The 14665-nt window shown below is 39.4% G+C and overlaps 1 protein-coding gene across 3 annotated transcripts in view; it reads left to right on the top strand.

Moving 5' to 3' along the window:
• The window catches only part of TMEM132D (transmembrane protein 132D), a 261285-nt gene that overhangs the window by 212442 nt on the left and 34178 nt on the right, over positions 1-14665 (top strand). For all 3 annotated transcript variants that reach the window (XR_013930456.1, XM_080402026.1, XM_080402025.1), the window contains exon 5: positions 4485-4628. Coding sequence is in view for 2 of the 3 variants with exons in the window: in XM_080402026.1 (XP_080258152.1) it covers positions 4485-4628 (144 nt within the window). In the remaining variant the exon portion in view is untranslated. The remainder of the gene's footprint in view (positions 1-4484; positions 4629-14665) is intronic.

The following is a 14665-nucleotide window of genomic DNA, read 5'->3' as shown; positions in this document are numbered from 1 at the left end:
AGCTGCTGATCAGTCCAGGTTCTTTTGAGGAATCATGTCTGCAAGTCTTGTGAAGACAAGCCAGCACCTTGCTCTCTGCTGCTTGTAGTGTTGTGGAGTTTGTGAGGGCTAACAGGGATTCAGCATTAAAATGATGTGCTGAATCATGCTAAAGGGCTTTTGGAAAAGAATGCTGACAGTTGGTGCTAAACTTTGTCACATAAATCTGATGCGGGGACAAAAAGCTAGGCATGAGTTTTTTCATTTATTTATCTCTTCTAAAAGTCGTTATTAATGCAAACATTAGGAAATATTGTGTATACGGAAAGAACTAGGGGAAGAAAAAGAAATTCCTTAAGATTTATAAAGATGATGTTAAATTCCTTGCTTTCACCCCAGGAATTATGAGGCAAAAGATGTCTGAAGGGAAATTAAATTGCAGGGAAGCTACCAATTAAAATTGAAAAAATTAATAGGTATTCACTTCTGCATTTCTACTTAAATAGCTGCTTACTGTGGAATATATTTCTACTGGAGGGCTAAATATGCTCAGTTATTCAATATGAATCTCTTCAGTAGGCAAAGAATGCTTATTCCAGAATCTTCTTTAAAGGTATTGCTATTTTTTTTAATATGATAGCAATTTCAGAATAAAGATTACCTCATCTTCTATTTCTATTAGAGAAAAATGTTTTTCTCTGATTATTATTTCATTTTATTATTTGGGGGGGGGTTGTGAAATTATAGAGATATGCTACGTAATAGTTACAAACATTCAACATGTTTTTTAATAGCTTCTCAGGGAATCAACTTTTAGCCATTAAAATATTTGGCTATAGCTTTGCAAAAGCCGTAACTATTACCATCTTCCAATGCTCTGACTTCATATCTCCTATAATCTATGTTAGTTACAGATAAAGGAGATAGTATTTCTTCAGAAGATTCCTTAATCACATTAGCAGCAAAAAGCAACACTTTTAAATCAGTAACTATTTAGATTTATAGCTTTTTCTTGCTGAGACTAGGAATGATAAATCTCTGTATAGCTTAATAAATACTGTGTTTGTTTCCTCAAACTGAAGTAATTTCTATATGCTTTCACCAGGGGAATATTAAACCCTTTCTAGCCATTAAACAAATTACTGAAGAAGCATTTTACCCTGTCCCTGCTGTGTAAATTGGTGTAAATAGCTAATACGCCCCTATGTTCAAGGGTGAGGTGCAAACCAGCTGCCTAAAGAAGTCACACCTCCAAGTACATACATGTACAGGTATGGAAAACTCTGCAAACAGAATGTACAGTTCAGTTATTCTAGTATAGATTAGCATAACTTCGGGCCATTGCCAGCTTGCTTTGCCTTTATTTTGCTTTAGAGAGGTATTGGGTGGATTTGTTTTCCTGGGCCTGAACAAGTATTTGCTGACAGAAAGTCGGAAGATCGGCACAGACATTTGTATGAACTCCAGCCATTACTTGTTGCCCCCAACCTCCCTCATTGCTTTTGGAGATAGAGAGGGCAAAAATTGTTTTGGAGGTTTTTATGACTGACTGAGAATCAGCAATACTGTTACATGGTGTGCATTGTGCTGGTACGGATAGTGCACAGCTCTGGAAACACTTTGTTCCTGAACATATGTCTAGAACATGGAAAAAGACAAAAACTATAAAACTTTGAATCCAGGTTCTTTGATTTTGGATAGGGACAACACAGGAATTTGCTTCCTTAGCTTAGCATCAGGTATCAATCAATACATTCGTCTCCTTGTATTTAAGTATCCTCATTAAAGTTACTGCGATTAGTCACACAATTGGGTTAAGTACAAGTATGTCAGACTGTAGCCAGAAAGCTAGACAGAAAGCTCTGGGGCAGGACCTGAGACCATATTACTGAGCTCTGAAGCCAGCTGAGACTCTGGACATGCAGAAATCCCCTGTGGATTAGATGTGCTATGCACACACTTTTAAAAAGGTATCTGAGCTGGAAAACAGATTAGTGACAGTGAAACAACTGGTGTACTGGGTAGCCTGGGTTTGCATGCGTTTCCATAAAGGGGCAGGTAACAGGTATGTTAGGGTGCAGCCTGTATTCAGAATAGCCATAGGTAGCACTGGGAAAATTCAGAATCTCAAAAGAAATTCATGAAGCTTGTGAGAATCGTTCTCAGTTACTAGCTCTTACCAGGGGAAATTACATTTGCCGTTGGTAAGCAGACCTCATTAATCACCACTGTTTCAAAGGCTTGGTTATTAAACTTTGCTTTGCTTTGTAAAGTAATTGCAAGGGTCATACCGGAATGTATCAACTGAAGGAAGGAGGCGGTTCCTGTTTGGGGCAGCAGGTCTTTTCAGCTTGGTACAAGGTGCAAGTAGCTAGGTGTGTGGTATGGCCTGACATAGTCCCAATAAAATGAGATTCATGCCCAAGTGTTTGCAAAATCAGGACCTAATGCCTGGATTCTGAAATTATAGTGGATGCTTAATAGCACTTATTCTGTCAAGCTACCCCCGTTTTGCAGCTATGTGAAGCCTACAGGAGAGTGGCAAATGTATCTAAATAACCAGCATGCAGTAACTTTGCTGGAAAGCCCGGATGTGAAAACAATAAAAGAACCTGGAAACTTAATTGCAAATCTTTCAGAGTTCTCAGTTGCCTGAATAATATATTCTCTACTGAGAACAAATGTGCACTCAAGACAGAACAGCCTTACAGTACAGGCAGATATTCTCACCTTTGTATGAATTATAATTTCAAAATATCTGAAGGGGTTTTGTGCTGAGGGATTTTCTTCTTCGGTTCTCTTTTTGTGAAATCTCATTTCACCCTCCCCTAAAGATCATGATGAGGATGCAGCAACATTAGCAAAGCAGCTAGCAAAAGACCAGGAGGGGTTTTTTTCTTTCTTAAATATTGCTTTGAGTCTGAGTAAAGTGTCTCTGTTTCTTTAAGTAATAAGAAACGGTCTTTTTTATCTGCATCCTTTAGATGAGAGAAATCTCAGCTTCTCCTCAATAGCCCAAGAGGTAGTAGGGGGGAGTCATCATCTTCTGGTAACTTGGTTTCAATCTCCGACTTTGTTGTCTTCCACAAGTAAAAATCAGGTCAGTCTCAGAGGCTCATGGCATGAGCGATTTAGATAATGAGAAGTTAGCACTTGGGGGGCTTTGGAAGCCTTTGTTTCACAAGAGCCAGCTGAAATCAAGAGCCTCTTATTCTACAGGATAGTTTGCGATTCACAGGCGCAGTTCTGAAAAGCTCAGAGACCCTTGCAGGAATGAGCAATATCTTGCAATTAGGAGTGGAATCATTCAGGCCTCGGTTTTTGCCCTCTGTGTATCTCATGCCAGTGATATCTGCTGTGTGAGACTGATGTAACACCCAGGTAACTAAGAGCACTGTTTAATCTCATGCTCTTCTAAATCAGAAGTGGTAAATCAAGCAGAAGGAATGCATTTTGCGATAATCACCACAACAGTGATGTACTAGAGACACAGGTCACTGCAGAGCTCATTCAGTTCAAAGAGTCTGGGCCCTTCTCAGCACCCTTCCTTCTGGGAGAGTGTGGTTTTGCACAAACCTTATTGAAAGGTAAAGGAGCAGCTGTGAGCAAGTGCTTGCCCACCATTACCCAGCAAGAGCCAGGATAAGTCCTAGAAGACCTGGCGACAGTCCAGTTCCTCACAGTCCTGTGGTGAATGCAGTCACCTACTCAGGACCAGAATGGTGGTGCAGCCTAAAGCCTGCCTCTTAAGACTAGAGTTGCTTCCATACACATGGCCAGCCTGAGCACCCAACCAAAGGTCCAGTCAGAGGCTGTGCAAGAGCACACCCTGCATGTCAGATGGTTTTAGGTGCTATCATGGGGCTGTTGTAGCAGCTATTATTGCCGTGCAGGCTGTCCACGGGCTGGGAGTTAGAAAGTGTGTATATTGCAGAAGACACCACCCACTGCAGGGACTTGTAAATGATCACCCAAGAGATCTGGGGCAAAGCGGATTTCTGACTGCCCTCGATCCCAACTTGTGCCCTAACAATTATACGGTATTTCTGTGGTCTAAATGTTGTCAGTATTTGTCCAATAGCATCATAGAATTTCAGTATTTGTAAAACAACCTTTCAGGAAACAGTTTTGTGGGTAAAATAGCAAGACTTAAGGCATTATTTTTATGTAATCGGCAAGATCATTCATTAGTGAGCTCCTTGGGATGGAGATTTCACTATTGCAAGGTACATCTTGTGTATGTGGTGCAGGGACATTCTTGGGTGTTCAGTTGCTCTGACATTTCATGAGCATTCATGAAACAGTAATTAAGGCATGACAAATATCCTAACAGCCCTGAATCCGAACTGGGAGTTTGGTTCCAGGAAATTGGTCTTTTCTGCTACGTGCACTTGTAACAGTTCTTGGAATAGCCATTAGAAATTGAAGTACAGCTGAATCTAGGTGGTGCTAATGAATTAATAGCAATATATAATAACTAAAGGGGGCTTTTTTTGGTCTCTTAGGAAGCAGAGATCCTGAATACAGCTATCCTAACTGGGAAAACAGTGGCTGTCCCTGTCAAAGTGATCTCCGTGGAAGATGATGGGACTGTGACTGATCTTCTGGAGTCTGTGGAATGCAGATCGTCAGATGAAGATGTCATTAAGGTAGGATCATACTGCTCCATTACACAAAGGCAGAGGCCCTGCAAAACATGTTCTCTAGTGTGACAAGTTATCTTTTTTAAACTGTTGTACTGCTGGAAGACAAAGGTTGATTATTGCTGTTACATATAGATTGGTTTGGTGGAGTAATAAAACAAACACAAAATCACATATTTTCCATCCTGCGTGTGAAATCCTTGGAATTGTCTGTCATGTCCCACTTTTGAAGTATTTTCTGAGTTCACTGTACCTTTGTCTTTTACTTTTCAGCTATATGGGCTGTGTAGGTTCAGCTGATGGTTTTGAGAAAGAGGTAGTTACTCTGGTTTGCCACATTGGAACAGGAGCTGTACAACTTGAAAGTTTGGGTCTTTTCTTTGTACTGACCCAGTAGTGTATTGCAAACATTAGCGTTGAATTTGGAATTTTCTTTGGTCACATTTACTACTAGAGTGTCTCACAGGAAACATACTGGCCTGCAGTCATGGACTGGGAACTACTGGATAAGGCCAGTGGATTTACTCTGTACAACAGCTCTAGAGCCTAAACTGCCTTGAAAGATAAATGTAAGGCAATAATATGCTGCTACTCTTAGTTTTGACTCACAGTGTGTATTTTTCTAGCCAGTGGTGAGGACAGAACTTGCAGACATGCCTTTAAGTGCCTTTTTATTACTGAAATGTTAGGGTCAGGCAGGACCATCAGGAAAATGGCTGCTTCTTGAAGGCTTTCAGCTTGTACCAGTGTTACTAGTAAAAGCTTGTAAGATGTCCTGGATATTCTTTGGTTTACTGTCAACACCTGTTAATGATAGTGGAAGGACACAATCAGCAGTGGTGATTGTGGGAGATAATGGTAGAAAGTACTCCAGCATAGTGACAGAAACGTTGGCTTGTCTCAGCAGCTTTTATCTTTCCACAAACTCAGCTGTGACTGTCACTTGAGAAGAGGAAGTCAGAGACATGGCTACAAATAGAAGTTAAAATCTAATTTTTTTAACATAACCAGCATGTCACAACACAATTACAAATGCTACAGGCCACCCCTCCAGCTGCTGGAAATCATGTTATCCCATTAACTTCTGTGAACTACATCATGTTGAGGACTCGGCCTTTGTGAAATTTGCCTTAGCGTAAAGTTGACTGGATTGCTAAGTTTTCTCCCTGTTATATTAGTTCATTGTAATTTTGATTCAAGCAGCTGAAAGTGGTATTTCACTCCAAAGCAAGCCTCCCTTGGCCCCATTAGCTGAAACAGATTCTTCCTAGTGGAGTTTTTTTGCCTTTATGGGCAAAGATGAGTATAAGTACTTGGTTGGTACTGTCATGAGAAACTGCTCAGAGTTTGAGACATACCTGCAGGTTTAGTACCTTTATGTCACAGAAGGAGTGATAACTTGGGATAGGGAATTTGAAGAGTAGAGATGAGTATAGGCTTAAATTATCTTTCTTGAGCTGTCTCTAAACAAGTTATTTTTTTTGCCAAAAATCTGCAATTTTTACACTCCGTGGACTTGTTATAAGTAATTTCTTCATGATAATTTCTTATACACAAGATGAACGCAAGCAGTTTCAAAGTCCAGCATTTTCTTGTTTCCCTTTTAGAATCTACTTTGGATTTCTATTTATCTGAATAGGCACCATGTCGTTATTTTCTGATTCATAGTGTCTTTCTGTCTGTCTTAATGGGGAATTTCTATCTATTTTTTTTTTTTTTCTTCTATGAAGCCCTTTTGAATCTGGTAAATCTGCCAAATATAACAAAATCTTGGACTGGGTCTAGATTTAAAAACAGAAAGGAATTATTTGGGGTCCTTGTGTTGTGGAATTTAATGGACTAAGTCTTCACTCGCTAACTCATTAACTAACTTCTTAGTTTTTCCGAAGAACTGGAAAAAGATTTGAAAGCAAATATATAATTTGGAAGATATTTTAAAAAGTCAGTTTTGTCTTCTGAAGTTTTAGTTTATAAGAATAATTTGGCATGTTCATTGGATATTTGTTTAATAGTTTTGTCTGATACAAATCTGCAGTGGTTTAGTATACAATATGCTCAGCTATAACCCTGGTAAAGAGGTTAAAGTGGTAGTACTGCTTAAGTGTATCTCTGTCATTAATTGTAAGTATATGAATATATCAATAAAGTCTTGTGCATTTAATATATATATATATATATGCACTGCTGCACGGTGAGGCTAATGGTAGGCCCTATGTCAAAATAGGAAATTGCTAGTCAGTCAGTCAGGGCTTCTGTAAACATCCCCCTAGAGTTCACTCCTCCGCAGTAGGAAGGCAGGTTTCAGCAGCATTAAAATGAGTTGCCGGTTTAAAGTAAGATCTTAATTGAAAACATGTCCTCAAGTTTACAGTTTACCTGCTCTGTTTCAGACCAAGTCTTATTCACAGACATCTTATCTAATGAAGATAAAGATATAAAATCACTGGCCAGCTTTCAGCGTGCAACAGTAATTAGAGATTCTGTTCTCTGGGCATTAGGGTGGTGAATATAAAGTGGAAGAAAAAGTGTGCTTAAAATGCTCATTGAAATATAAAGATTAAGGTTACATTTCTTTGTGTCTTTACTGTTGCTTTTTTTCAGTGCATCAGTCAGGTAGCATCTAACATATTGATTATGTCTTCGTGGCTTAGCTTTTACTCCTGTTTTTTTGGTGTTGATTAATGATGAGCTTAAGCTCATTCTCCTTGCAGAATTAGGGTACTTCATTCTTCTTTTAGTTTCAGGAGCCACATTTATTACTCACTTCTTTCATCTTAGACTTCAAAGGACTTTAAAGAGCTGGACCAAAATCCGCACCAACTTGTTTTCTGCCAGACTGTGTCTACATGAACTCGGCTGAATAAGTCAGGACATAATTTAGTCCATTGAAACAATATTTTTATTGAATGATCATTATTGAAATGATTCAGTCCACCAAGACAGAGTAACCATGCTAAAAAATGGAAGCATGTTATAGGCTCTGTTTCACAAATGAGGGATCTGAGACACAGAAAAGGTAAGGTGAGGGTTTCCTAAGTGCTATGAAGAAGCTCTGACCACTGAGGTGGATGCTAAAACTCCTAATGACCTCATGAAAAAGAGGAAGATTGGTGAGCAGACTTTTTTTGATGAACTGATCAGGTGGATTAAATTCTCAAGATGATTTAAATCAAGTATGAGGGGAAAGGAGAAATCAACATCCTTTAATCTTTAATTTTAAAAAGACAGTTCCATTTCGAAACGTCCATTTTTTCAAGGCTCAACAAAGCCTAAAAGTCTCTTCCAATGCTCTGGGTTTTCAGACTGATGAGTTAATTGAAAATCTGCATTTTGGTTGCCCTGAGATGAAAGCACCTTTAAGTTCATTTTGTTTGATCAGTTAGCTCCAATATATCCTCAGCTCTGTCCAGAAGCCGCTTGCCAGAAGTCGCATGGTGAATGGTGCCAATGCAGGGAACAGGATACAGTGTTCCTCTGCCCCTTTTTTAATATTATACTGTGTATTGTGTGTTCAGGATCTGTGTGTTATCCAAAATTGCATACTTTTCTAACTGAATACGTTTAGCTTATTTCCTTCTAGAGCATTGTATACTCTTCTTAGAGCTTAGTTATGAATGCAAATGAGAAGCAGGCATACAAACATGTGTCTGTATTACAAGCAAACTTCTGAGGCAGATGGTGTGAAAGGGGAGTTGTTACTTCTGGTCTCCCTTGCACATCCTAGGACTGACCACAGAGCTGTGGAGCAGTGTCCCACAGGCAGAGGCAGTGCAGGATGTTACAGCGTGGCCTCTCACTCTGAATTCCCATTTCCCAGAGCTCTGCAACCGGTTCTGGCTGTGGGATGATTGCCAGGCATTTGTGCTTGTCCTCTGCAGAGTCTCATCTTTCTGGCTCTGCGTGAGCAGTGAAGCAGTAATGCTTTATCCCTGCTTGCTGTTTATCAAGCAGCTGTAGAGTTGCAAAGCCAGACTGCTCCAGCCACAACTACGTGATAGGAAGTTATTGCGACGGGTGGGTAGCTGCTTTGTTCTGTTCACTTTGGGTTGTACTAAGAGGGGATGACAATGCAACTTGGCAATTTGTAAAACATTACTGCAGACTAATAACACTTAGTGTGGTTTTATCAGTGGCAAAATAACTTATTTTTAATCAAGTGACAGACTTTACAAAAACTGAAGTGTCAGAGCATTTAAAATAGCCTGAAGCAGGCAGTGTTTTAAAACATTAAACTTTTAAGAGCTGTTTCTTTTCCTCCTTACACTGGTGCACTTCAGGGAAAAGTTGAATTCTTCTAAAGTCAGTGGAGTGACAGAGTAAAACTCAAAGGGAGAAGATAATTGGGAGTCCAGGATTTTATCTGCTCCTTAGTTTAGCGTTGGCAGTTTCACAGTGCTGCAGATCCCACAACCGTATTGCTAGTGGCAGTCCATTTGATAATCTTTTTACAAATCATCCTTGGGTACGTGTGATTACCTAGTTTTCAGTTCCAGCTTTCAACTGGAAAAGAAAACACATCTGCAGGTCAAAGGCATGGGCCCCCAAAATGGAGGTACTGCAAAGATATACAAAAGTTTAAAACAAGAGAGTATGAAGAGTCCCGGTTTCCCTGTGGTCTCTCAAGCTTAAGACAAGCTAAGAGTGATTTGAGCCAAGTATTCACGCTTTCCTGGTGCTTGCTCCAGTGAATTAGTGGAGGGAGAAAGGAGGACAAAAGGAGGAGAAAGCATCTTGCAGTGTGGGCAAAGCAAAGTGGGAGAGGAGGAAGAACAAGGAAGAGCAAGCTCCTGTTTCTATTAAACTAGCTAACCAGAATGTGCAGTATCACATTCCGGTGAGGTTGTCACATGGGTTTTGCTCTCTCAGGGTTCAGAGGATCCAAATAGAAGGAAAAAGCAGATGTAGTCAGCGTAGTTTGTTGAATTTCAAAGAAAATACTTTCCCATCAGCAAATGGGATTTTGTCTAGATTGAACGCTAACATAGAATATGGTTGTGTAGGTCTGAATTTTATAATGAGAAAATCTCTGCCTTGAGGGTTTGGTGAAGATTGAGTTAATGCCATGGTTTTCCACAATATAATGTGCTTTCTTTCACCAGCTGAACTGCCTTATTCCATCCCAAATAATTTTTATCTGTCTTGAAACAAACATTTAAGTCAGCAAATAAATGTTTTTATTTTCTGTGGTGTCTAAACATTTCTTTTTGATAGAAAATGATGAAATCATGTCCTGTCATTTCCACTCAGTTTCACTATTCCTGATAATAGATTTTTTCTGAACTTTTCACTTTAGGATGAAGCAACAGTGAAAAAGGAAATACTTTTTCTGATCTGTTCTAGTAATCAGGAGACAGGACAAACTCAGAAAAATGCACTATCAAAAACAAAAAAAAAGTTGTAATAATAACTCCTGAATTCAGTCCCCGTGCTGTTGATGTTGGTTATAAAGGGAGCAGGAACAGTTTTAATCCCTCTCTGGTATGAAGAGCAGACATGGCAAAGATGAGTTCTGAATGTAGAACTGGTATAACAATCCTGCATCTCCCAGGGATCATCTGAAACTCACCTAAAGCTGTTGAAGTTACTAGATTTGTCTCTTTCATATTTTGCCAATTCATAATTCTGATGTGAGTATTGAGAAGTAATAAGGTTTTTGTGGAGCTGTTTTCCTTTTTGTAATCATCCATACTGAAAATCCCAGTGTGACTGCTGCAGTTGCTGTTGACAACAGTTTCTTTATATTTATGAAAGACTATAAGCTTATGAGGTACAATACTTCTCTGTAATGGAAAAAATCACATAATTCCTGAATTGAGACTTCCGAAGAATCCTACAGAAGATACCCAGAAATCTGTCTCTTTGTGTTTAATGGGAAAGAATATGTGCTCTTGTAGAGCCAGGGATGATAATCTCTTTCTGTAGGTGTTTCCATTCCTTTATTAAGAGGAATATTTCTATATCCATTAAAAGAATGAGGCAAAATCTGACGAATATCCAAACCGTGATGCCAAAGGGGATCTGAGGGAGCAGATTTAATCATTTGCTGAACTCAAAAGGAGCCAATTAATGTCCCTAATACGTTAAACAATTGCTAAGGTGCGACTGTGCGAGTGTTTAAAATTACCTGATACAGAGCTGCCATCCCTGTCTTTCTGCTGGCCATGAGTGCACATGAGTGAAAATGAATCGGGTTTTTTGGTGAATGAGCTGTCTGCCTGCTCAGCTTCTTGCTCCCTGACTGAGTTCATTTCAGATGCCACCACTGGGAAAGTGACACTGGAGTGGGAATCAGTAGCTGGGGGTGAGAGGTGGCCAGGAGTGTTTCTTTCTGTTGTGTATTCTCTTAAATGACATGTGAAATTACAGCTTTGCGCAGTCATTCCCATGCTGTCACATTAGTCTGATCCCATCCATGTAAAAGGCTTATCCTGGCCCCTGTGCCTGTGTATCTTCCTGGTGAATATGCTCAGAAACTGTAGTGAAGAAGATCTTCCAAGTGGCTCACCTGTTTCCGAGCGTCAGATTTGTACAGCAAAAGATACCCATGTAGGAATGTCAAAATCACCTTACTGTTTTTAGTAATAGTAAGATCTTACTGTTTTCAGCTGCTTTCAAAACCCAACACTGAATCCCCATATTGAGAAGCGCTCCATCAAGTCAATGAAAAGAGTCTGGCTGATGTCTAGAAAAAACGTGCTGAGGAAGTAAGGAACAGACAAGCTGAATACAAAGGGAAATTAGTTTTTTCTGCCACTGGGCTAAGGCAGCAATATGTTATACATGTTATACATATAAGCACATGATATACATATAAAGGAAAGGTAAATTTGGCTTGTATCATCCAATGGCACCTGCATGCAAAACATGGGCATGCATTAATGATTATAAATTGTGATTCTTTCTCTTAAGAAGTTCCTCTAGCTTTAAGGCACTTCGTGTTCTTCAGTTCTAGTGGCTGTCTGCTGCTTTCTTTTAGAAGATGTGGTATTTATAGCTCTTTGTGCCTACTCTAAGCCATCCTCCAGATCATGACACAAAACTGTGTTGCGTTGTTACCACACAGTAAGAAGTTACGATAGGCCATATAAATTACTGTCTTCTCAGCCCAATTTAAGATTTTTCTGGACATATCAGATACAGCATAGCCACTACATTATTTTTTGCTTATCATTTGCAGGACTGCCCAGATACTGTGTTAGCTATGGAAGGGATTGGTCTTACTAAAATAAAAATACACGTGATGGTATTTTCAGCTGACTTAATATGCCTAGATCTCAGGACTGTATCAGTACTATATTGGTTAACATTAGCTAAAGATGAGGCTAGTGATCTGGTGTTAGTCAAGAAACTGCTGGTCAGATCTGAAATATCATGAGTATTAGCTGTGGGATACTTGGAGGACTCCTAGAGCTCTCAGAGGCAATTGGAAGAACAACGGGCTTATGTAGGGCATACATATATGAAGGAGAAGGGAGTGTTAGGGAGGCTAAGAGGTCAAAAGGACATCATGATGCCAGACTGGTAATCATGCTGAGTTCTCTTTTCTTCATTGCTAATGAAGAAAGGAAGTGTGCTCTAGTGGTTAAACCTGGGCTGGGGTTTGGGGCATTACATATTCTAATAAGGTCTCAGTATGCATACAGTGTGTGACACTTGATTTTCATTTCATTTGCCTCTGCCTTAATAAGATTGGGTAACAACTGGATAACCCATCGGATGGGTTTACCGATGCTGCATTGAAATGTGCTGGTTATAGTGTGGGCTCTGGCATATGCTTTCAGCTGTGACATCAGTGTGCTGTTGTGATCTTGGGCATGTCATTTATTTGATCTGTCTCAGCGTAGACACGTACATAAGATGTATAATGGTTCTGAATTACCTTGACAGATAAAGAGCATTAACACTAAATCCTTGATAAATGCATTGAGGTCTTTACATAAAATGTACTATCCAAGCAACATCATTATGATTGTTAATAATAAACATAACCCTAACTAGGGCAGAGCACAGACTTTTTAGGAAGCACTCCTGTTAAATTTAACTTAATCACAGCATGTAAAAATTACCATCATGATAAAGTTTTAGTGGCTGAGTAAGGATTTAGAAATATTTCTAGATTTCTTATGTAACAGAGTGTGCAGGTCTGCTGACTGAAGATTTCTTCCCTTTCATTCACTGTCTGGACCATTTTGCATTAATTTCTAGGACCTTCTTGAGGCAAGCATGTAACCCTCTTTGCCTGAAGCTTTAAAGGCAAGGACTTCATACATCAGGTCACAGGCTAAATGAATTGACTTAGGCAAGGTAAATTTCAGATCTTTGTGGCTGATCCACTGAAACAGGGTACTTTTCAAATTATTTTTCTATCCTGCTTTAGGCAGATAATCATGCTCACTGTTTACTAGACCAAGGATTAATTAATAAAGAGAGAAGAAACGTAGACACAAATCTGGAGGGTGACCAGTTTTCTTTGGTACCATGCAGAGCGGAACTTGAATTTCTGAGTGCAGGACAGAGCAGTTCTGAATTCAGCAAGGAATCTTGCAGATCAGTGTCCTGCTGCTGCTGTAATGGTGAAATATCTGTATCCACAGAGCAGGTTTTCATGTCTCTCTTCCCATCCATGTATGTGCAGGAAAATGAACATAAAGAGAAGGGATGGGAAGTGATGTGTCCACCTTTGGATAGACTCCTCTCTCCAGTGCTTGACTCTGTTAGCTGCCGTTGTCACTAATGTTCAGCGACGTGGATATGCAGCCCACAAAAATCATCTTAACTCAGCCTTGTCTCTCACTCCTGTGGTTCTCCTGTAGTGGCTATCCAGCTGTTCCATACTGTCTGTTGCTATTGCTTTTGCTTTTTTCCTGTGCTTCCTGTGTCTTAAATATTTTTCTCTTGTGTTTCTGCCCTTACTATACCCTTTGGGTTGCCAGTTTTTAGTCTTCTTATATCAGTCCCATTGCTAATTTTTTCTGACAGCTTTGAGAAAATAAAACATCTAGTGGTATCCTAATGTCTTATGAACAGCATTGTTTGCATGTCTAGATGCTGCAGTCCCTTATTTAAGATTTGCAGAAGTGCTCAGCTTCCACTTAGGGAGCTATGTCGGCTTGGGCAGAGCAAATGTATCCTGTGAAAGATCAATTCATCCTTTTCCAGAGATGTTTTTGGTGTGGCATAATCAAATTTTTAAAATTGCTATCCTTAAATACCTAAGAGTTAATATGTTCCGAGGCAGATGTTTTTGCATTGTTTCATTCTGTCAAGTGCAACGTAGTCCTGGCTTGTGCTCTCAGCTCTTCTCTAGCTTTTCATGGTGACTTTTGGCTACTCATTTACTTGTTCTCTTTGCAGTTACTTATAAAATTGATGTAGTACTTCCGAAGGATTTCCAAGAGCTAAGAAAGTAAACAAGTAAAACACACCTGAAAAGTGCTTTGAGATCTCAGAATACAAGATGTTACCCAAGTCCAGTTTATTAACAAAAATATTTACCTGTAGTAGTTCTCATGCTTTACACGTGACAGGATCTCGTCTATTGCCTTTTCTAAGACTGGCATGCGTGTTGTATTTGTTTGTAGGTGACACTAGTGCTATTGCTTTTCCCACATCAGCTACCCATAGAAATGCTGAACAGCTTTCCTATTTCAGCTTTGTTTTGCAGCATCACCTTTTTTAACTGGTTATTGGATGGATAGCCTGATTTCTGAAGCTATTTGGGCATTCAAATCCAATTAATTTAATTGGGAATTAGAAACCTAATCACCTACAAAACCTGGCCTTTACAGCTCTTCAATTTTAGTTGAAAGTGTAACTGTGTATTTAGAGCGGGTGGGTATTATAGAAAGCTGATGTTTTCTCCCAACTTCTATAATCTCTTCCATATAATAACTATTAAAAATAACCTGATCATTTGCAAGTAGGCAATTATTTTGCAGCTGTAAAGGATTTTTGTTTGAGTAAATTTAGGACATCTTCTTTAGACTTCAGGATTTGAGTGCCTTCAGCAATTTCTTTCAGCATTTGTGAGCCTGTGAAAAGCT

The sequence above is a fragment of the Falco punctatus genome, assembly GCF_963210335.1.
Source record: "Falco punctatus genome assembly, chromosome: 1".
NCBI classification, from domain to species: domain Eukaryota; kingdom Metazoa; phylum Chordata; class Aves; order Falconiformes; family Falconidae; genus Falco; species Falco punctatus.
Note: the sequence above shows the minus strand (reverse complement) of the source record. Positions and strands in the feature narration are given on the sequence as shown.